The 23,651-nt window shown below is 39.0% G+C and overlaps 2 protein-coding genes across 2 annotated transcripts; both read right to left on the bottom strand.

Annotated features, from left to right (window-relative positions):
- Positions 1-7,704: 7,704 nt before the first annotated feature.
- LOC110677198 lies at positions 7,705-13,656 on the bottom strand. Its single transcript, XM_021848123.1, has 5 exons — positions 13,432-13,656; positions 12,520-13,353; positions 12,256-12,453; positions 8,100-8,234; positions 7,705-8,025 (listed from the first exon to the last, which is right to left on the bottom strand). The coding sequence occupies exons 1-5, from the start codon at positions 13,459-13,461 to the stop codon at positions 7,828-7,830; spliced, it is 1,395 nt and encodes a 464-aa protein (XP_021703815.1). The 5' UTR covers positions 13,462-13,656; the 3' UTR covers positions 7,705-7,827.
- A 6,867-nt stretch (positions 13,657-20,523) lies between these two features.
- Positions 20,524-22,198, bottom strand: LOC110676097. Its single transcript, XM_021842630.1, has 4 exons — positions 21,437-22,198; positions 21,283-21,387; positions 20,812-21,222; positions 20,524-20,753 (listed from the first exon to the last, which is right to left on the bottom strand). The coding sequence occupies exons 1-4, from the start codon at positions 21,648-21,650 to the stop codon at positions 20,638-20,640; spliced, it is 846 nt and encodes a 281-aa protein (XP_021698322.1). The 5' UTR covers positions 21,651-22,198; the 3' UTR covers positions 20,524-20,637.
- Positions 22,199-23,651: the final 1,453 nt, after the last annotated feature.

Raw genomic sequence — 23,651 nt, 5'->3', positions numbered from 1 at the left:
ATCCGCCGGAAAGTCGTTCTTTTAGTGTTTTACATAATATTCTCGTGAATTGTTGATAGAATTATTCGTGTTATTGTTCGCCCAGTTTGATTTCACAAAATTTTTGTTACTATCGGTGCGCGAGTGATTTCCATCCAACCCTCCAGTTGAAATGCTGGTGTGTGATGATGTCAGGTGATTTTTTGAGCTGGATTTGGAGTGCGTACAGAATAAGTGGATGTGGCAGCAAGCAAGACTTACCATAATTTTTCGTGAGTCAGTGAAAAGTGAAAGAGATCTTCTTATAAATCTGTCCAATTGTCAAACATAATGATGATGTTTGCAGATCAGATCAAATTGAATGTTTGGTCACTAGTCTGACCACCGCTCTAATTGCATGCATTTTGGTATTTCTGCCGTGAAATTTATGGGACTACACATGCAATTCGTGCACGAGTAACGCAACCAAATTCAACATGATGGGATCGCTTTAACTGGTAAGTAATAGTGATGTTCAATGGCTGCTCAGTGCAATAAAATCCAGCGCGTTTATCAAGTAAATTATGTGACAACAAAACCTCTAGAGCGAATGCACGTCGTGATGTAAAAGTAAGTTTGAAACCTTACTTCTATGTCACGGCGTGTATTTTTTTTTTTGGTTTGTGTCATGTAATTTTAAGAACGGACGTAAAATGAAGTCAAAAGGTTCGCTTCTTTTATGTGCATCTAACCGAACTTAATTTTACATGATATTTTCCAAGTGTGTATGTTCCTCGCGACATTTCCATTTTCACCGTTCTAAAATTGCTGAAAGTGCTCCTTTCATCTGCCAGCCACCGCTGTTTTATCGGTCAGCAAATTCCCTTCTCGATCATTGCGCATGGCGGGCACTGTTACGGTATTGTGCCGCGCACCAATGATCTTTGCATATTATCTCCGCATATCATTCCGGTTTAAGCTTTCTTGTGCTTCAGCTACCACACTTTCTTCGTGCTGCCTTTTCTTCCTGCGGTGGATTCGCTTTTCTTCGGCTCTCGCTGTCCTGTACCGTTCTCTGTTCTGTCGGGTACCGGCCACAAGCATACGGCTTCTGACGACATTCTTCATATCTGTCACTCTCTGGCACTCTTCATCGAATCAGTCGTTTCGTCTTCGCCGTTGACCAGTGCCAATCACTTCCCGCGCCGTTGTTGTCACAGCTTCGTGGATAGGGTCACACAGGCTGTCGACGTCTCCAGCAACGTTGACTCTTCCCAACTTCTCGTCTAGTTGCTGATGGTACTGCGCAGCTACCCCATCAGTCGACAAGCGTTGTATATTGAAGCGCAGCGTTCTGTGTGTTGCGGAACTCGTGACGCTGGATAACCGCGCCCGAATTTCAGCTACAACGAAATAATGATCCGACTCGATATTAGGGCCTCGGAAGGTCCTGACATCAATGACATCTGAGAAATGTCGTCCATCAACCAGCACGTGGTCTATTTGGGAGCAGGCATCGCCACTCGGGTGTCGCCAGGTGTGTTTGCGGATATTCTTTCGCGCGAAGTATGTACTGCTGATTGCCATCCCTCTAGCAGCAGCGAAGGTTACTAGCCGCAGGTCATTATCATTGGTAACGGAATGAAGGCTTTCCGTTCCAATGACGGGTCGGAAGAAACTTTCTGCGTCGCCGATGACTATCTTGACGTCTTGTTTTGGGCACTCTCCATAGGCCTTATCCAGGTTCTCATAGAACTCATCCTTCATGTCATCGGGCTTATCGTTCGTTGGCGAATATATGCTGATCAGGCTGTAGTTGAAGAACTTGCCCTTCATTCTCAACACACAGATTCGGTCGCTTACCGGTTTCCACCGAATAATTCGCTTCATCTGCTTCCCAATCACAATGAAGCCAACTCCACGTTCTGCTCTGTCGCCACCGCTGTAGTAGATGTGGTACTTGAATGAAGTGTTGGCGATGGGGTCCACCGCTCGGAATTCGCGTTCTCCGGTTCTCGGCCAGTGTATTTCCTGGATAGCTGCCACGTTCACGCCGACATTCCGTAGTTCACGAGCCAGGAGCCCAACACGCGCGGGTTCATTCAAAGTTCTCACGTTCCAAGATCCAACTTTCCAATCGTTGTCCTTTATTCGTTGCCGGGTCTGTTGCCGTAAAATCAATCCGTTTGCTCTACTTTTGCCTTTCTTGGTTGGTGAAGAGTCTTCGATAGGCCACCTAACCAGGGTTGCGCTACCTACATCGTGCTAGAGGGGCTGCCTCCTCGGTGCTGATATGATACAGCATTGTCCGTTTGTTCTTTACATGATGACCACGGTCATAGCCATCACAACCATCCACCTTTATCAGGGCTTTGGACCTGTAGCTCTGGTTCTCAATAGTTTCAAGTTCTTTCGGACATGCTACTATGGTGAGCCGTCATGCGCTAGCGGTGTTTTGGACTAACCCACACAACCAGAAATCGCATGAAAGTTCACGTTACAACTCGTTTATTCATACTAATTACATCAAACTCGCTAAACACCGTGGATAAACTCGTCAGATTGATGAGTTTCCTCGCATAAAACACTTCTTTTCTGAGTTCATTTGTACATTTTGTTTCGTCTCGTACACACGTACAAAGTAAGTCGAATCAATTCGTAGCAGCTGTCAAATCATCATTTGTTATCATAAGTTAAGTCGCATAATATTGCAGGTTAGTTCGGTAAAATATTTATAGACTCGCATTGTATGTTATTATTCATCACATAATATATGCACGCATATCGCCTCCACTTTTGTACGTAGAAGGCCGTTTCGCAGCATCTTATAAGTGAAATCTTGCACATATAGAGCCTCCAGGTGATTTCGTTATACGTACATTTTGGTTGTCTGGGAAATGTACATAATTTTAAAGTATGAGAGTTTTTGGTAAAACGACCATAAAGAGTTAAATTTATACTTAAGAATGCGGTTAAAACTCACGGTTTTGCTCTCTTTTGAAGAAATATGTTTTTCAGTAATCTAAACTAATTTTGAACACGCTTTTTACTTCTCTTTTTTGCTGGGAGTAAAAGGATGGTGTATCAGAAAATTTTGCCATTAATGTCAGAGAATGGTGGAATATAATTTATTTTTCAAAGCTCTACCTTTAGTAGAATAGTAAAGGATACTAACATACAGTTTATTCGTAAAAATGAGGATTTTTGCTATGCGAAAAATAATGTTTACTTTGATGAACAGCTTTTCTTAAGTTTTTGGAAAAAAAAAACTATTTAGCTTTTAACCCGTATAGGCCTGAGTGAAAGTAAAAATTCTAAAACTCTCACCGCTCAGTGAATTCTTAATGGATTCAAATGATTTTTGTCAGTATACTGGCACACATATCTAGTTTCAAGAAGTGGACAGAGGAACGCGGAAATATTCTTGCGGCCGGAGTTATTCCGGTGGATCACTGGGTCAGGTCGGGTGAGAAGGGTACTGTGCGTTTGTGCCCCTAAAAGTAGGAAAAATTTAAAGTCACAGATAATTTCCGGAATCGGTCATAATGTGGCCACTACATGACGGAATGTTAAGAAAATTGCATCAGTATATACCTTTTGAGAAACGATTTAATTGGGTAACTATGAGTTTTGAATTTAAATAATCCTACAAACGGCCATTTTCGGGTCCTGGGACGCCTCAAACTTATGATAAAGTGGCCAATTTGTATCTGAACAACTGTGCTAAGCTTATGGGAACGCATTTTAGTGCACAATTATGTTTTATTTCTACTTTTCGAGAGTTGAAACGGTCCAATTATCCAACAAATATACAGCTACTTCTTCCGGGCATTATGTCCGAATGGCCACATCCATCATATATTAAACTTTGCAAAACTCTTCATTTATAATAATTTTCATTGCAAATAAATAAAGGTAAATTGGCATGTCCCAAAAAACAGTTCTTTTTTACCCGAATTGACCCAGTGACCCACCGGAATAACTTCGGCCACAGGAATTTTTCCGAGTTCCTCTGGCCACTTCTAGAAACTAAATATGTGGGCCAGTGAACTGACAAAAAATCATTTGAATCCTCTAAGAATTCGTTGAGCGGTGCGAGTATTTTTGCTTTCACTCAGGCCTATACGGGTTAAACCAAAAGAATTTGGTAAGATCATATAATTTCATAACATTTTAGAATACTAGTTGAAAGATGCACAAAAACCGATTATGGTTTTATCAAAAAATATAAAAAGATATTGCATAAACAAAGTATCCACTTCATAAAATGAACAGTCCATATGAGGAGTTTAGGCAGTTTGAAAGTTTTTACGCGAGATAATATACAGCTCGAACTTTTGCCTCGCTGATTTGAAGTTTTGCCCCAATTGAATTATTTGGCCTTATATCAATTAGGGTGCAGAGCTACTTGGGCACTTCCATGATTTACTTTGGCATGGGGGGTTTTTCTCGGCCGAATTGTCTGAAAATTTGCAACAAGGAGCGCTATAGTACAACGCATATTTTGGCCAAATATGAACTATGTAGCTTTTAAAAAACCCCACTACCGAATCAAAAGTGCCAAGAATAGGATCTGGCTCCCTATCTTGATAAAACCTCACCAACAATATTTCGCCAATTCACTCGGTTCATGGCCGGTTCATGTATCTGCTGGCCAATTTGTATCTGAACAACTGTGCTAAGCTTATGAGAACGCATTTTAGTGCACAGTTATGTTTTATTTCTACTTTTCGAGAGTTGAAACGGTTTAGTATCCAACACATCTACAGCCACTTCTTCCGGGCATTACATCCGAATGGCCACATCTGGTATATTTTAAACTTTCAAAACTCTTCATTTATAATGTTGAATATCAGATCTTAATGATTTATGCAAATTTAAATGATTTTCATTGCAAATAAATAAAGGTAAATTGGCATGTCCCAAAAAACAGATCTTTTTTACCTGAATTGACCCAGTGACCCACCGGAATAACTCCGGCCACAGGAATATTTCTGAGTTCCTCTGGCCACTTCCAGAAACTAAATATGTGGGCCAGTGAACTGACAAAAAATCATTTGAATCCTCTAAGAATTCGTTGAGCGGTGCGAGTATTTTTGCTTTCACTCAGGCCTATACGGGTTAAACCAAAAGAATTTTGTAAGATCATATAATTTCATAACATTTTAGAATACTAGTTGAAAGATGCACAAAAACCGGTTACGGTATTATCAAAAAATAAAAAAAGATATCGCATAAACAAAGTATCCACTTCATAAAATGAACAGTCCATATGAGGAGTTTAGGCAGTTTGAAAGTTTTTACGCGAGATAATATACAGCTCAAACTTTTGCCTCGTTGATTTGAAGTTTTGCCCCAATTGAATTATTTGGCCTTATATCAATTAGGGTGCAGAGCTACTTGGGCACTTCCATGATTCACTTTGGCATGAGGGTTTTTCTCGGCCGAATTATCTGAAACTTTGCAACAAGGGCGCTATGGTACAACGCATATTTTGGCTGCCGTGAATGGCAAGTCAGTCCCATCTGTAAAAAGTAGGCATTGAGAAAATGGGCTGTGAGGTTTCCAAACTCGTTTTCCATACGAATATTAAAAACAATCCAGAGGATTGGACCATGTGCAATTCTGTATGAAACTTTCACAATCTGGTTATTACTACGATATATTTCCGGGAAAAATATAAAGTTGATCGAAACACGGTTCGTTTTTGTGTTACACGGTGCGAAAACCTGTAGTGGGACTGATATGCGGTTACTTTTCATTATGGGACAATTTGACTTGCTGTTTTTTTCCTAATTTTTCCGAACCAATAATATTACCTTATCAGTGCAGCTGAAAGAGCATTGGAAAATGTGTTGAAAATTGAACTCAACTCAATTTTGACGAAGATGTAGATGGGACTGACTTGCGATTCACGGCAGTGTAGCTTTCAAAAAACCCCACTGCCGAAGTGAATCAAATGTGCCAAGAATAGGATCCGGCTCCCTATCTTGATAAAACCTCGCCAACAATATTTTGCCAATTCACTCGGTTCATGGCCGCTTCTCTCCATCATCGACTGTGACCCACGCTCTCCAGGTCCTGGTGCACCTGGTCAATCCACGTTGCTCGCTGCGCCCCACGCCTTTTTGTTCCGACAGGATTCGTAGCGAACACCATCTTTACAGGGTTGTTGTCCGGCATTCTTGCAACATGCCCTGCCCAGCGTATCATTCCAGCTTTAGCTACCTTCACGATACTGGATTCACCGTAGAGTTGAGCGAGTTCGTGGTGGACCCAGTGATCCACCGGAATAACTCCGAGCACAGAAATATTCCGCGTTCCTCTGTCCACTTCTAGAAATTAGATATGTGTGCCAGTATACTGACAAAAATCATTTGAATCCATTAAGAATTCGCTGAGCGGTGAGGGTTTTAGATTTTTTGCTTTCACTCAGGCCTATACGGGTTAACGAAATTTTGGTTCTGAATAATTAAAATTTTTAATTAGCAAATTTCGTTGGTGCTAAAGCTGGAATCGAATCCACACTCCATGGATCAATGTGGCTAAATGCTTGATAACACTAACTGCACGATCACGAAATCTGCATTTGAACCTTCATTACATATTATACATACTTAGCCTTCGATACAACATATACGTCAGAACAGCCGTCTATAGATAGTAGTATGCTCTACACATAATTGGATACTATATTTTATGGGATCGCAAACTGTGTTAATTCAAGTCAAAAACATGATAAAAATTGTAAACCCGTTTTTGTCGATCACATGTTTTGAAACATGGGACAATTAAGCGTAGAACGAGTGTGTAGCTGCGACTTATTCATCGGAACAATTTGCAAAATGTGATATACAACCGCGTGGACGCTGGGCTTCTGTTTCAGCCTTCCATTATCCTTCCGCTGTAGAATGGTTTCGACCACTAAGTGAAACCTGTCTGGCGATCGTCAATGACGTTCGTAGCTATTTCTTTCTAATCAAAAGCTTCCCCGTTCAATTTGAATTTTCCCTGCCCTGGTCAATCGCCAAATCGATCTAAAATCGATCGGTATTTTTTCGCTCGAAACTAATTTAGGCGCTCGTCTGGATGATGACGTTCAAGGGAGAAAGAAGAAAGAAAAAGGAAGGCTGTCCAACATTGCAGCAGCCACCAAAATGATTTATGCATATGAATATCAATCACGGTGTCTGCCATAAAGGCAGGATCAACACAGTGAACTTTGTAGCCGAGCTGCTATTTATTAGCATAGCGTGCGTAACTTGGAAGCTTTGGGAGTTGATATTTTTTGCTTGGCTAACAGAAGCCAGTTTTTGGACACTTCTTTATGGCTGTTTTATCAGATCACTTCCAAGATAGGTAGCAGTGCTGCGAGATAAACTAAGTGTCGAACTCCTGTTGCCAAAAGACCTCCATAGAGTGGAACTTCCAACACTGTTGCCCGTTTTGTTATCTCTCAATAGCTTTGGTCGGTTGGTCTTTTCGGCAGCGAGCGCACCTAATAAATATTTAAATTAGCTTCAATCAAATGCAATACACCTTTCCCGGGGCCCCTGATTGATTTTCTAATTTTTCGATAATACCACCGATCAACGTTTAGCCAGTTTTTCTCCGCGCTCTTTCACGAAGGACCCCCAATCAATATGCCATGATCAGTAATTTTCAGCTCGAGAAAACGATCAGCTTTCCGAACAGTAGCAGTTTTGACGGCTTTCGGATCAGAAATAATAACTGTACAAGGCCAGCTTTTTTTTCTCTCTGTAAAAGATCGAATTGGAATCGATAATCGGAGATATTAGGTAAATTTATTGCTAAAAGATACCAGACGGGAGACAAAAAGAGATCCGTCGTCGGAGGGAAATGTAGTCATCAGGAGAGAATCTGCTCGTAATCCACGGCAATGATCTTGCTGCTGGAATGTGAAATGCAGGCCCCCGGCAGAAGAAGGCGTAGGGCTTCGAAGGATGGAATTTTGGCTCGGGGGCTCACCAGAAAGCAGCAGTCCCAGAAGTAGACCTTGAAGACCCGGGGCGCCCGCTCGTAGATGATGTCCAGCACGAGGGAACTCTAAGTAGAGAGAGATTAAAGGGTTCGAAGTCAGTTATGATTGAATGATGGGAAGGAGTTTGATCGTTACGTACCGTTCTGACGCAGCGTAGAATGATCTCCTTCACTGCTGCCATGTTGGGAAACTGCTGGAGAAGGTCCTCCTCAAGGTAAACGTCGTATAGGAATAGTTTGGTGATTGATTCGAAGTGAGTGAAGTATCGTTGCAACTAGATTGTGGATCACATAAAATTTACAGAAAGTTAGAAATGCCTTTTTAGAAAATGGCTGAACAGTTATAAGTAATATGTGAATAAGTGAGCATGTACATGCAAACTAAAGATATACGTTGCTACTTGTCAAATAAGGAAAAGTTGAAGAACATTAGGAAGAGGTGTGAAGAAAACAGAACAGAATGGCGAAATGCGTGGGAATGAAAATATATTTGTTCATATATTTGTACCTACCATAAAATGACATTTTGAAAAATGGTCACACGGCAATGAAAGCTCTCAGTTAATAACTGTGAAAGTTCTCATAAGATCAATGAACTAAGAAGCAGGCTCTGTCCCAGTTATCTTGGATTGGAACGTTATGCCAAAAAGAAGAATGGTAAAAAAAGGTAATGCGTCCGTGTACAGAATGGAAATTGTGGGTTCAAGTCCCGCCGGCTACATAATCTTTTAGCACAATGTTACCACAATTACACTTAATTTGGCAAAAATATCTCTATCTGCCGATATTGAATACCTTTACCCTAAAAGTAAAAATAGCTGACTGCAAAAGTCGAAAATAAAAAAAAAAAGGGAAAAAGAAGAAGAATAGACCATGATTTCATGATTTATTTTATAAAGGATTACCAGTGCCACCTATATTTCGATATCGTGTTTCATTGACATCTCTCTACTTTAATGGTCCTATCAATATCAAGATGTAGTGAGTCAACTTTATGGTCTTCTTGAGCAGATTGCATAGCGTCTGCATAATCTGCAAAGATTTATCCAGAACTCCTCAGTGAAATCCACATTTTATCTTATTCTAACAAAATATTTGTTTATCACAAATCGATTTTTTACTAATTTTATCGAAACTGTGCCAGAAACCCTTTCAGCAATGCATATAACAATTCTTTTAGGAATTCATGCAAACATGGACATCTTTAGCATCGTGGAATTTCACAGCAAGTCTCCAAAAGATGCCATTCAAATTTCTAAAGGCTTTTCTTAAATTGTAACTCCTTCAGGGATTCTTCTAACAAATGTTCGTAAAGAATAATCTTCAATGAGTTCTTTTTTCAGGGGTACATTCAGGATTCTTCAAGAAGTTTCATTTGAATTTCTTTTGAAAAATCTCTTGAAGTTCTTTGCACGTTTCCTTAAAAATCCTAAGATAATCCATATGAAAGGAAAATTCTAATGGGGATTCCTTACAAATTTTGTCGCCAAAGATTCTCCCATTGGTTTTTTTTTTTCAAAAGATTTCCCCATATTTTTTTGCAAAATTCATCAAGCACTCAATCTTGAATTTCTGCAAAAAAAAAAAAAAAAATCTTCGGAGTTCTCCAAAAGTTATGAAAACAAACCTTCATCGATTTCTGCCTACGGAAAACTAACAACTGATTTCTTTAGAAATTTCTTAGGTCACCCTTCAGAAATCCTTCGAAATTCTTCATCGAGGGTAGAATTTTGTCTCTATGTGATTTAAATCGATTTGCGATTGACCGAGTCCTTGATTATCTATCTATATAAATAAAAATGGACCGGCGTTTTTATGTCACGAAATAACTTGAGAACGGATGAGCGTTTTAACATAAGTTTTTCACTGTTACACTCGACAAGAAATTTGACGTGATCGTGCGAGGATAAAGTTTAGAAAAGTCTCCGTAATAATAGGGATAACAGGAGAAGACTTATGTGTCATTTTGTATGGGAGATTACATGACGTTGTACAACAGCCTACTTGATTGCAAGACAAAGTTTGCCGGGATCACTAGTAGCACCCTAGGACAGGACGTGACAGCTCATCTAAGACTGCCCCGTAGTTTTTTTTTTGTCTATAACCTTGATGATACAAAAGCCAGTGCTACCAGTATCCTTTGTAAACAAATTTTGTAAAAAATTCAATTATGAAGGCACATAATTTGGTTGTTCCTTGCACGTTTCATTAAATTAATGCAATAAAGAATGTCAGCTTTTTCGACATCAGCTTTATTTTTAAAATCGGCGTTAATTTTAGAGAAAATAGGCACAATGTCCACTTGCAAGTTTTTTTTCATGCATTTCAGCATTGTAGACCAAAACTCTAATTTCTGAACTAGCAACACGACCGGGCTAGCAACAAAGTGTCCCGTTGCAATCCAACTCACCGATGCAAAAGTAGGCCTTCGCCAAAACGACCAATGAGAAGTGGTCTTTTTGACAATAGCCTGTTTTCGTTTTTGTACCTTGATCTGACTCGTCTTCTCTTAGGTAGCACCGTATGGGATCGAAATCCGTAAACCTTAGAAATGAACCTAATCCCTACACTTCATACAAAACGCCTACTATTTGTATCAAGTGTATGGATTTTGAGGCTGTGAGGATTTCGGTCTCTCAATGTATATACATCTCATCCTTCATATTCGTTACCCAAGGACACAAATTTGTGACAAATTTCTGAATATTAGACTCAATTGCTTTATCATTATCAGTTGGAAATCTTCCTAAAAGTGTTCCAGAAAAATTGCACCTACCCATAGCCATCACGAGAAGCCGTCCATTGGTCACCATTCAGGCATTTCAGATTGAGATTAGGCCTGAGATTAAATGCATTACGTTCAGCTTAAGAAACTCTTACTTTGCCAGGACTTTCTACTGACAATTCTTCAGATTTTTTTTCCAGAGATTAGTGCAGACATTATGATAATATTATTAAAAGTCTAGCTTCAGCAACCACTGCAGAGATTTTTTCAGAAAAAAAACTTTAAGGTTCCTTAGAAGTTCTGCCTTTCGTAATCATTACTCTTGGAATTGCTTAAGAGCCTCAGCCCACAATTTCTCATCATACCTTTTAAAGAATACTTTCAAAACTTACCCACAAATTTCTTCTCTAAGAGTTTTATCAAATTTTATCTTTAATTTTATTTCCGTAATCTCCCTCTTTGATTCCTTAAAAAGGGTAACGACTGTTTACATCGTTTGTTGCGTACACCTAACGTGCGTGACGCCGCACCTCGCATACACCACATTGGCCGCAGACCCGTTGCTTCGAAAACCCTGTGACTAAGAGTAAGCGAACAGTTGACGTAGATGTCAGCAGACAGGAAATGACAGCGAAACGTCAAAAGTTGAATATCCAAAAATCAACTCTTTGCAGAACTGCATGTCGGCAGTGAAACTTATATTTCAAGTAATTATTGTATGAGAATAATTGTAAAATTATCCCAAGTTTGCGAATACGTTTGATAGCAGGTAGGATCCGATCGGGAGGTCTCCAAATAAAAGGACGATTCACAACACCTAAATGTAGATCATACTGATCATTCATACTTTCACTGAAGACAATACTGTGCTATCTCTTATCCCCCAAATTGATGAAATTTCATGAGCCCTGAGTCTTTTATAACGTGGAATTCTACAACGCCCCCCAACCATGTGGCTAATCGGAGACATGACTGTATATTAGAGTGGTTAAAAAATCGTTTTGAATCCACACCGCTCATTCGATTCTAAATCAAATTTTGAGTGTCCTCCCAACATTTGAGCTCATTTGCATAAAAACTGGGACTGCGCAAATCCTACAAAGTTTGTAGGTAAAATAATGTGGGAAAATAAGCAATTAAGTCAATCGCTCGTAGCGTTTGCACATGTGCTCTTGAGGGTTAGAGCGACGCTGATACTGTTAGATTGAATATAAATCAATAAATAATTACTTAGAAGTTTGATTTGAGTACGGTCTTCGGCAAAGTAATAGTTGACAAATGTATGGAAAAAATAATAATGATGCAATTTCTTAAAGAATGCAAGAAGATTATTCGAATGACTACTGCAATATTTTCTGCAAAAAATGATGGTGTTGCAAAATGTGAATAGTTGAAAAATATACAAAATAGGAGTTGCCAGTTTTTTTTATATATACAGGATTTATAAGACAACATAAGAACACATTTCAGTAGAAAAAGATCAATGGTGAGAGAGCCATGCAAATAAAAAATACAATCATTATCAAAAACATCCAAACTAAACAAAACAATGAAACAAAAACTCAACCTACATAGGCCCTTTCTACGGGTCTGACACTGAAACGACCCTCCCTGATGGTGTGATTTGAGATGCGAATGGTACTTAGTGCTGGTAGGTGTTGTCCAAGTGGTGCCAAGTTCTCAACGTAAGTATGTAGAACCTCCAAGCTTTGAAGATTCCACGATCGTAAACCTCGTCCTTTTTCGATGCGTAATAGCAGCTCCAGTTTCTAAGTTTTAATTGTATACAGAGATATCATTTCCGTTTATCGTGTTAACTTACCGATCAAACTCACCCTCAAACAATGCAAATTTGCGATCGCATTACATGCCTCGATGCACAAATCTGCCCCGAGAATCGAAAGGGTTCGAAGCTTTTGGCAGTGCCGCAACACGTGTGCATACCCGAGCAAAAAATCGTTGTGGCGAAACCCGATTACAAGATTTCTTAATCGACTCAGAGTTCTTCCGAAGTTTTCCCCAATTTCACTGGCACAAGAAAACCGTTCCGGGAAAAACGAATCCGATTTTAACTTGAGGGTCCGTAGCTTTTCAAATCCGGTCACATTACAACACTCTAGCATCAGATGCAACTTGTTGGTTTCCACAAACAGTTCCTCGAGCTGCTCAGCCACACACTCAATAAGACGTAGTTCTTCGGATTTACCCACGGTTATGTGCAGTTTCGTTAGATGTTTGGAGATGTTCCACGCTCGAATCTGCGATACGTCGCAATATTCGAAGCAGCAAATAGTCAAACTTTTCAAATTGGACAATCGACACACTTCACTATCGCATTCCCCGAACAACTCCTGTAGCAAATCGCTCTGAGCATCTTTGAGCGTCAAATCTTCCAGCTGATCGTTTGTCTCCTCGCTGAACAGAGCTCTTCGTAGTGCGTTCAAGAATATCCTACGGTTCACAGATTTCGGACTAGAATCGTTATCGCGAATACTGATGGACGTAAATTTATCACAGTGTCCCAAGAGATCTACATTATCGGCAGTCAATTTGAGCGTTCGCGTTCCTACGAAATGTTTGGTTGCTAAAATTTCACACCATCTGCGACACACCAAATGCAGTGGCCTCCGTTCCCGGCCCGACAGTTTGTCGAATATGCTACACAGGACCTGTGGTGATAAAACAATCATCAGATCAGATTTTCATTGATAAAATGTCAATATCAATTGAATATCATTTGAAATTACCTCCACCGGTAGACATTGCAGCTCCAACATCGCCCTTTCACTCGAAATTTCAACCGTAAACAGAACATTGCGCCTACTGCGGCTGCTTGGCGTTGGCCACTGACCATCTGATCCGAGAAACTGTATGGCACCAACACTAGCAACCGGGGACTCGACCAGGAATCACTCCACCCTCGGTCCTGTTTCAAGAAAGGAGCGTAGTTTATGGTCCCGGTACCAGCATGGGAATGAATGGGACGCAAGAAACAAATGCCGAGTCATTGAGCGGAGGAGCGTTTTATCCATATTCTGTACATGTTGGTGTGTCGTGTCACCTTGCACGCATGCTTCTTTTCGATGGGAAGTGTGTAGCATAGGATACAATGGATGATGAAAGCGAGGGGCAATAAGCATCAATTCAATGTTCAAAACACGAATGCATACCTACTGTATTGTAAGTGTAACAGCTGTTCAGGATAATAGGTGATAATCAATATTCTAAACTAACATTTGAGAACAATTTGGACGACATTTTTCAGGCAGTTTATACTTTTTTGTGGATTTATGTCATATTAATAGCGATATCTTCTTCTTCTTCTTTTTGACGTTACATCTCCACTGGGACAGAGTATGTGCTCAGCTAAGTGTTCTTATCAACACTTACACTCCCGTGCAAAAGTCTGGGTTCACCCCCTAAGAAACATACAAAAGTGTTCTGTCCATATCTCTGTGATTGCACGTCCAATTGAAACTCACTAAGCCGCATTCGAAAGGCAAAGAGTTGTTCTTACTTCGTATGTATTTTTTTCAAAAACATTTTTTGAATTTTCTATACTAATTTTTTACTTAAAATTGTTACATTTTTCAAAATACACACTGAAATGTCATATCTAATTTCCTCAGCATTGGATTGACCAAAATTTTTAATCTAGGTGTTATTAGAATCGTAATCTTATATTCTTTGAAGAGACCCCACGAAATTTTGGCGAAAAAATCTGGAAAGAATTCAAAATCAATGAAACAGTCTGTCAAGTCATCGTGCAAAAGTTTGGGTTCACCCCTTAGTATGGTGCAAATCGTGCAAAAGTTTGGGTTCACCTGAGCCGCACGCACATCACTTTTGTCAATATCTCTGCCATTTTTCAACCGATTTTAATAGTTCAAAGTTTTTTCGAGCGCAAATAATGGCGCGTACATGATTGGTTTGAGATTTCACAGATTTTAGTAAGTTCAGGTGTACTCAAACTTTCGCACGATACACCATACTGAGGGGTGAACCCAAACTTTTACACGATGACTTGACTGACCGTTTCATTGATTTTTAATACTTTCCAGAATTTTCCGCCAAAATTTCGTGGAGTCTCTTCGAAGAATATAAGATTACGATTCTAATGACACCTTGATTTAAAATTTTGGTCGATCCAATGCTGAGGAAATTAGATATGATTTTTCAGTGTGTTTTTTGAAAAATGTCACAACTTTAAGTAAAAATTTAGTATACAAAGTTCAAAGAATGTTTTTGGAAAAATACATACGAAGTAAGAATAACTATTTGCCTTCCGAATGCGGCTTAGAGAGTTTCAGTTGGACGTGTAATCACAGAGATATGGACTGAACACTTTTGCATGTTTTTAAGAGGGTGAACCCTAACTTATGCACGGGAGTGTATACAGTTATAAAAGATTGCAACAATATTTGTCAAAAATTGTTAATTACTTTATTCGACATTTGCTCCAATGTTTCAACATTTGATATTCTATATAATTCATTAGTACTATATCAGGAAGGGAACTTCATAATCATAAGCAGCCAAAGCCAAAGGCCCAAGCAGTCCTCCTGAGCAAAAATCCAATACGGCGATCCATCCCGAAACGAAGCATTTTTCCCAAGAATACAGTCCACTTGAGAAGACTTCCGCCTGCGAAGCTGTGTACCAAATAGCATTTCCTTCCAAGGGTGCTGGATGTTAAGTTGGTAATACAGTAACTACCCGATTTTGTCAGCCTCTCGGTGAATTTTAGGCTAACAAAATCGGAAACCTGAAAAAAACGGGACATTTTTTTTTGTTCATGTTTTTTAACTTTTGACGTATTAATATTGGTTTAAGAATCGCGTTACAAACCATATAAACTTTTAAGGAGGGAGTAGTCTTTTAGGATAAGTTTTTAAAAGAGCCTATCAAATAAAACAATTTTTAGGTTTAGGAAATTTTTAACTCAAATAAGGTACCTACATTTGGATAAATGAATGGCGAAAATTGACTGAGAGACATAAACATAGTGAATTTAAAATATATTATTTTTAAAAACGAATTGCACAAAATTGTCGAATTCCTAATATGTTTTTTTGTAATGTCAGTTGGGCTAATATTTTGAAAAGGCTAACAGTGCCATATATTCATCTTATGAGCTTAAATCAGCTAATACTTGCCGAAAAGTCTATTCCATTACTTATTTTACTGTTTACCGATAAAAGCAATAATTAAACATTTTCTATACTATTTTTTGCTAGAGATTGGAGTACCGCTCATTTTGTTTGACATTCCACAAGCACGTTCGTTGGTTGAAAGCTGCGGGGTCGCTCAAACAGAAATCTGAGAAACTGGCTTTGTGCCCGTTGAATGTTGCGTTCCAGAAAGAAGAAGAATCATAATTAGTAGTCAGAGGTGTGACCTCCCAACGAAGTCATCTGAGTTTGTTTTACTTGCCTCGATAAGACTTCCAGTGTCTCAACTACTTTTCAAGACAACAAAATTGAGTCACAACTGATTTCCATTTCCACAAAATTCGACATATTTAAGTGAAATATTTCAACAAAATCTCTATACGGAATCAAGTATTGAGAATATGAGTATGTCCAAACAACTCTAATTCCAAAATTTGAGACAGAACGGTATGGAATAACATTTTGATTCAAATGACGAACTGTGTATTATTGCTGTCTCATATTCTGAACACCTTGATTCAAATTCCAAACCGCACGAATAAATCGTAACCAAATTAATAATTTCGCAAATTTGTTTACTTTGCCTGGTTTTACTTACCTTGGACTAGATAATCATAACATCTTGTAAATATATAATAATTAAAAATATTCTCAATCTGTGTTACAATTGACTTATATTTGGAAGTTTTGATAACATATTTAAAAGAAATATTTCAAGATCATATTAAATTGATAAGATCCATTCATGGATTGTGCCATATTGGCCAGAAAACTATTCGCCATGTTACTTTTTTTTATGTATGCCAGAATACTATTTGGATGGAATGGAGAATGGATCCCCACTTGATTTTTTTTTCTTGAATACCGTGATGAATCAAAATCCGGACGGGACCAATATTCGGACACCCTGGTGGAATTCAGTTATTTCAATAATAAATATCTTTCTAAATGTAAGATAATTGATTGCTACGAATAGTGTTAACTATTAATGACCATTGTAACGTGAATTGACATCAAGTTAGCCTTGTAAAATATTGTTAAATACAAACACAAATGTCAGTTTCATTGGGACGGAGTTATTTCGAAAATCAACGAAAACAGAAGAAGTTCCACTCAGTACGCTATCGCTATTTCAACGATTCATCCCGCGTTTGTAATGTGCCAATTATATAAGAAACATGTTCTGTAGTGATTTGTTTGTATTTCCTTCTTGGTTAATTCTTTAGTTTCAAAGAAATTAATGAAAATATTCATAATTCCGTGCCAGAAAGAGAATGTCCGGATACTGATACGTGTGGCTTTGAATCCGGACGCAGTGCTTTAGCATCAAATATTACATGGTTCAACAAGAAATATTACATTATAATTGTTCGAAAACCTGGAAAAAGTGGTTGAAAGTTATATCGTTGTCATTTTGAACAAAATCAACTGAAAATGAGTGTTAATTATGTGTAATTATTATGGGGGCATGATGCACACTACATAGTATCTGTTGAAGTCTTCAAAAACAACGTTTCATGGTATTTCAGAATCATCCAACAGAATATCAACATTATTTTCTACACATCCATGAATCTTTGCATTGTGTTATCAAGGTATGTTTTTCATTTTTCAAGTTTTATGTGTAAAACAGCTGTGATTATCTGAATGTCCGGAATTTGATGCATCGATGTCCGGATTATGATTCACGTGTCCGGATTTATGATTTATGGTGCAGAATAATCAAAATTTTACCTGTATTTTCAATTAATTCATTGTAAATTTTGTGAAAACTATCAAGTCCTATCCTAATAGTTACCATCTCCAAGTAATACATGATCAAATAACGATTATCCAACTGTATAAACGCATTTGAATATGTGTATCACCTTAGGTGTCCGGGTATTGATGCAGCACGGTAAATCAAGTTTGAAATTGTGAGAGAAATAACCGAACCAGAGCGTTAGGAAATTTTGTGGGATAATGATCTCTTGGCGACCATCTCCAGTTGGATTAGTATGCAAGCTTCGAATATCCGTTTTGGGTAGTGTGGATCTAGTATCCTAATTCTTGGATTGGTTACAAATGACTTCCTTACGGGTCAAAAAAAAAAAACGACTTCTTGGGCATTTCAACATTTGTAACTTTAGTGCGCATCGTACATTTGTGCTGTGCGTACACGAATTCTCTCTGCTCTTGGGAGTTTTTAAAAATTACCTAAAGCAAAGAAACACTACATACTTCTAAGTGCTAAATATAAAACGGTACTTTTTAGTGCTACTTGAACAGCACTTTTCAGTACTATTTGTTTATTATTGATCCCTCTACGATCCTTGTTTGGATCAGTGACTTCGATTTTTTGTTGGACCTTTTAGCGAAAGACAATCATGATTTGTAAACGTAGTAGCCGTTGGTTTACTGACGTGAGCGCCCGCACTATTTTTTCAACCCCATTCCACATCAAGACACCGAAGTGTTCAGACCGTTTCCTGTTAATAAACCTTGTTCGCTATTGTTAGAACCCGTGTCCTGGTCATTTCTCCCAGCCCTATCCGCCTCAGATTCCATCAGGTTATGGGCTCGTCAACGATGGAAGGCTCCGGAATTCCCCTGTTGGATGCTCTTGGATCGAACTTCGAGAACTGGCGTTTCCGAGTTCAACTCTACTTGGAAGCAGTGGAAGTTTCGGAGGTGCTGAAGAAGGACGTTCCTGCTGAAGAGGACCCTGGAAGAGCGAAGTTCCTGCAGACCGATCGAAAAGCGAAGTCATTGATCGTTCGATTTCTTTCGGATGAGTGCCTCGGCAACGTACTGGAAAAGGAGACGGTGCGTGATATGTGGAAGGCTCTCGCGGACAACTACGCCAAGAAGTCGGTGGCCAGCCAGACCCTGCTACGGAAACAGCTGGCGAGACTCCGGATGAAGGAGGGCGCATCGATGAGGCATCATTTGCAGCAGTTCGACGATTTCGTACGGCAGCTCAAGTCAGCCGGCGCTAAACTGGAGGAGAACGATACGGTATCACAGCTTTTTTTGACCCTTCCCGACAGCTACGACTCCCTGGTTACGGCTTTGGAGAATATAAACGAGAAGGACCTGACGTTGGAAGCCGTGAAATAACGACTGTTAGCGGAGGAATCCAAGCGGGCTGATCGGTTGGAAGATTCTTGCGAAGATAGGAGTGCAGCGTTTGTCGGTGGAAGAAATAAGAAGTCCGAGAAGCCGAAGAAGCCGTTTGCTGGTAAGTGCCATCGGTGCGGAAAGCCTGGACATATGCAACGAGATTGTCGTGTCAAGAAGCCCGAAGGTAAGGTGAATACGGCCGTTGGAAATAAGGCTGTTTCGTTCATGGTGAACAAGACACCAGCGGAGATGGACACAAAGAAGTCGACTTTCGTGGTTGATTCTGGATGTAGCGATCATCTAGTGAACAGCTTGGAGTGCATGCAGTCGGTGAAGAAGCTCAAGGAACCGTTCGTGATCGATGTGGCCAAAGATGGCGTCTCGATTGTTGGCAAATATGAAGGTGAAGTCCTCGGATTTTCCAAAGAAGGCGTGTGGTTTGAACTGAAGAATGTGATCTTCGTACCTGAGCTGAGAGGTAACCTGTTGTCCGTGAAGAAGATGTCCCAGGGTGGCATCGACGTGATGTTCACAACCCGTGGTGGAAAGCATCAAGCTGTGATGAAGAAAAAGAACGCAATAATTGGAGTAGCACATCTAAGAGGTAATTTGTACGAACTTGATTTAGATTTGAACGTGACGGGAGCCACAACAAATGTGTGTGCTTCGGATACTGGGAAACTTTGGCATCGTCGTTTGGGTCACGCCAGCCAATCTACGATGAACGCGCTGGCCCGGTTTAACATGGCAGAAGGGTTCGGTCCTAAAGTGAATGCTGTTGGATTCTGTGACACCTGTGTGCTTGGAAAGCAATGCAGGGAACCCTTCGACGGACATCGAGAAAGAGCTAGTCGTCTGCTGGAGCGGATACACTCGGATGTGTGTGGACCGATCGATCCTCCGGCTTGGGACGGGTCGAAGTACTTTGTCTCATTCATTGACGATTGGAGCCATTTCGCTTGCGTGTACACAATGGAGAAGAAGTCTGAAGTATTTGGTCTTTTTCAAGAGTTTGAAGCGATGGTGACTGCCCAGTTTGAAAAACGAATCAGCAAGCTTACCGTTGACCAAGGACGAGAGTACGGTTCGAAGGAACAAAAGGCGTTCTACAAGCGGAAGGGGATCCCGAGCAAAGAAGAATAACAAAATGATAACTAATTCAGTTATCTGGTTATCATTTATTTTGATAACATAATTTGTTATCATTTTGCCTGAGTTAAGAGCCAACATAACAGAAATGATAACAAATAATAGCATGGTAAATATCAAAATGATAACTAATTTCGTTATCACTGAGTTCAAAATGATAACATATTCAGCTATTCATAAAAAGCTTTCCAATAACATATTTTGTTATCATCTTGTTTTTTATACATATTGAAGATAACAGAAAATTTTATGCTTCTTTGATAACAAAATCAGTTATCAGTTTGAAATATTATGCACCTAATGATAACAAGATATTCGTGATAATTTTTATTAATGAAAATCATTTGATTGATTTAGAAGATTTATTTTTTTTATTTTCAAAATCATGAATACGTAGACACAAATATTTGTCTAACTCATAATGTCTAATGACAAAGTAACAGGTAACAAAACAATTCAAACAGTCAAGTGAGTTACACGTTAAAAAATTAATGATTAAAAATCGCATCCGCAAATTCGCTTAATCTTGTCTCACTTACGCGTCGAATTCGCGATTACTCGTGTCATCAGCGAGATTCCTGCTTTGGTATGAACTTGGGCAGTATTGGCATCATCCTTCAAGAATACTCGACGGCGATACAGACAAGCTGAGAATAAAAATAAATATTAGATATTAAACTCTAACGGTGATCACAATTTACTAACAGATCAGAAAATCGACCCTATCTTTTTCGAGGGGACGCTTTGTTGCTCCTTCGGCATCCTCAGCGGCTCTGATGACGTTGGTTGATTCTGGGAGTTCCGTATGGTCGCTTGCGTTTGAAGGCTTTGATTTTGAACGGCCCGAAGGATTATTAGACCGACGCCCGGTAACTGAACGACCGGTTAAACCCTCCGGCCATAGTCTCATCATGAGAAACTTCATGAATAGATAATCCGTGTCAGCTTCTATTGAAATCAAACGGATGGTCTCAGCGTCCAGAAAATCGCCTTTCACATCTTTGAAAGGAACTTCGGGCTGTGGCAACAGCTTCGATGTCAAGGCTTCCTGAAGCTTTGCGTTGCGTCCAAGCAGTTCCGCATTTTGTTTGAGAAGCTTTTCCTTGGTAGCAGGATCTACAAGAAATCACCATTAAGCATTAAGATAGCATTTTTGCACAAATATTACAAATCTACCTAGAGAATCTTGACGTACTGCTTCTTTATCCATCGTTGCCGTAAGTAGAGACTCATACAAATTCTTGTATTTTTTAGCCTCTTCTGCCATCCCACACGAACATTCTAAAAATAGTCATTTAGTTTTTGTATAAATGTTTACGTAAACTATTACCAATTGTATTGCTGCTTTTCGCGATAGGTTCCGATGGTTCTTCCAAATTTACTCCAATTCCGCTGTTTGTTGTTGCATTCTGATCACCGACATTCCAATCCTCGAGCAACTCATCGATGGTTATTCTCCGGCGATATGTTCTAAGCAGCGGCTTCGAAACAGGTTGCGCGGCGATGGATTCGCATGGTGAATCATCATCGGTATCTGAGCCCATATATTTTTCGAAATCTCTATCCTTATTGACTACTAAGTCAGGTCCAGAATCATCGTCCTGCACGTCAATGTCGGATTGAAATTTCACCTTTTTGCTTGCTGGTGTGCTCTTTACGTCAGATTCCTAGAAAAGAACAACAAATCAGGTTAGGTTTCACTCTCCACCGAGTCAATAACAACAGTTCATCGTTAGGTTATGGTCAACAATGATCAGGATGTTTTACCTGCAATTCCGGAAGTTTTTCAACCAGGAATCCAATGTTTTTTGCAGTCGCACTTCGGAGCACACGTTTCTTGGCAGCAGTCACTCGTTTTCGACCCATTTTTGTTATTTTTTTCCGAATCAGCGGTAAATTTTCACGTGAGGAGATACAAAACAAAACGTACTTTTGATCGCGGTATAGAATTTCACTTGAACGGATGGTATTAGTGATGCTCATTTCACCCCCGGAAGGTCGATTATTTATGTATTCATTGTGAAATTAAATATGAAGTAAAATAATTACAGAATGAAATTCAGTTGAAATAAAGCTTATTTTGACATATAGAAAATTATTGAATGATTTTCAAATGCTTTTAAGAAAGTTCTTCGAATATCTATGCATTGAAATAGGCCAATGAAAAAAAAAACAATGAGCAATCCAGTTATTGAATATTGTATTTGTTATAAAAAAAAAACTACAGTTCACTCTCCATAACTCAATACTCGATACTATCGAGTTAGGGAGGTATCGAGTTACATAACGCAAAACCAGTGCAACTGCGATCCAAGGGACCCTCGAGGTAGCCATTAAAACCCGTGTTTACTATGGTTCTCCAACTCGATATCGAGATACCAAATATCGATTAAGGGAGAGTTGACTGTATATATGCATTTTGCAGAACACTTAACGCTTTAAGGTGATTTGTTGCATGAATTTGAGAAAAAATCGATTGATGCTACGGAAAGAACATCACTAGACACCATCGGAATAAAAATCAGGAGTAATTTTGAAATAGGTCGTATAAATTTTGCCAGGTGATAACACAGATATGTTTTCTACTTTTATTGTACTACTGTAGTTCTGTTAGTGTTTTCAGTACATTGTTGAATAATTATTATGTAAAATAGTTGAATTTAGTGTTGGTATTCGATACTTGATAAACCAATCATATAAAAGACCAGTCGACTTTGTGAAAAGTTATTCGATGAGCAGTATTTAGGGGTACTCAACATTTTCAATAATTCGATTCATGCAATTAAACTCGATATTCAGATAATTTCCTTTTGCTGCAGTATAGAAAATACGTTGAATATGTATTCGGAAGTGGGGCGTTGCATTATCCATCTGGTAAACTATACTGCCCGTAACTGCATAACAGTCACATTCGACATTTTTGACAAATTGGAGTTAATACCATGGAGAGTCATCGAATGATAAATACTTTCAATCAACCTAATAAAATCTGTGAGATTGTTCTAGAAAATTCGAAAACAATACCAAGTTGTTTTGTCACATTGTTAATTATAATCGCATAACAGTCACATGGAGATTATAAATGAGCCTTGTAATGTAATAGTAATGAAATTTCTATCAGAATTATTTTCTGACTATTCCTCTAGTATGCGATATGAGTTGTACAAAATAACAGCCTCAATTAAGCACTTTTGAGTTCCTAGCAATTTATTGAAATTTTAGTTTCCTCCCATACTGCAATAAAATTCACACTTGGTATTTAATTTCCTCAATGCCTACTTTTGTCGAATGTTACAAATATGCAGTTATGGGCAGTATATAGCGCACTCATTTCGATGTTATGTTTACTGTACAGAAACAGTAGCGGATGTTGACGATCGGAAAATTGGAATAAATTTAGTGCTAAATTCTAAACAAATTCAAACCTGTTTTTTTATTAGTTACAAGGATTATAAAACGTGTTACTGAAAAACTACAGAATTTCACATCAGTAAAAACTTAAATAACGAAATGTTGTGATGTTTAAAAAATTAAAATTGGCGAAA

The sequence above is a fragment of the Aedes aegypti genome, chromosome 2 (genome assembly GCF_002204515.2).
Source record: "Aedes aegypti strain LVP_AGWG chromosome 2, AaegL5.0 Primary Assembly, whole genome shotgun sequence".
In the NCBI taxonomy this organism is placed as follows: domain Eukaryota; kingdom Metazoa; phylum Arthropoda; class Insecta; order Diptera; family Culicidae; genus Aedes; species Aedes aegypti.
Note: the sequence above shows the minus strand (reverse complement) of the source record. Positions and strands in the feature narration are given on the sequence as shown.

Bases quoted from the DNA above. Each gene is read 5' to 3' on its own strand.
- LOC110677198 (XM_021848123.1), bottom strand. From the start codon at position 13,461: ATGTTGGAGCTGCAATGTCTACCGGTGGAG. The intron at 8,235-12,255 runs GTAGGTTGAGTT...TCCACAATCTAG, and splicing joins GACCCGTAGAAAGGGCCTAT to TTGCAACGATACTTCACTCA. The intron at 8,026-8,099 runs GTACGTAACGAT...CTCTCTACTTAG, and splicing joins TTCTACGCTGCGTCAGAACG to AGTTCCCTCGTGCTGGACAT.
- LOC110676097 (XM_021842630.1), bottom strand. From the start codon at position 21,650: ATGGGCTCAGATACCGATGATGATTCACCATGCGAATCCATCGCCGCG. The intron at 21,223-21,282 runs GTAGATTTGTAA...GATTTCTTGTAG, and splicing joins AGTACGTCAAGATTCTCTAG to ATCCTGCTACCAAGGAAAAG. The intron at 20,754-20,811 runs GTTAGTAAATTG...TTTTATTCTCAG, and splicing joins TAGGGTCGATTTTCTGATCT to CTTGTCTGTATCGCCGTCGA.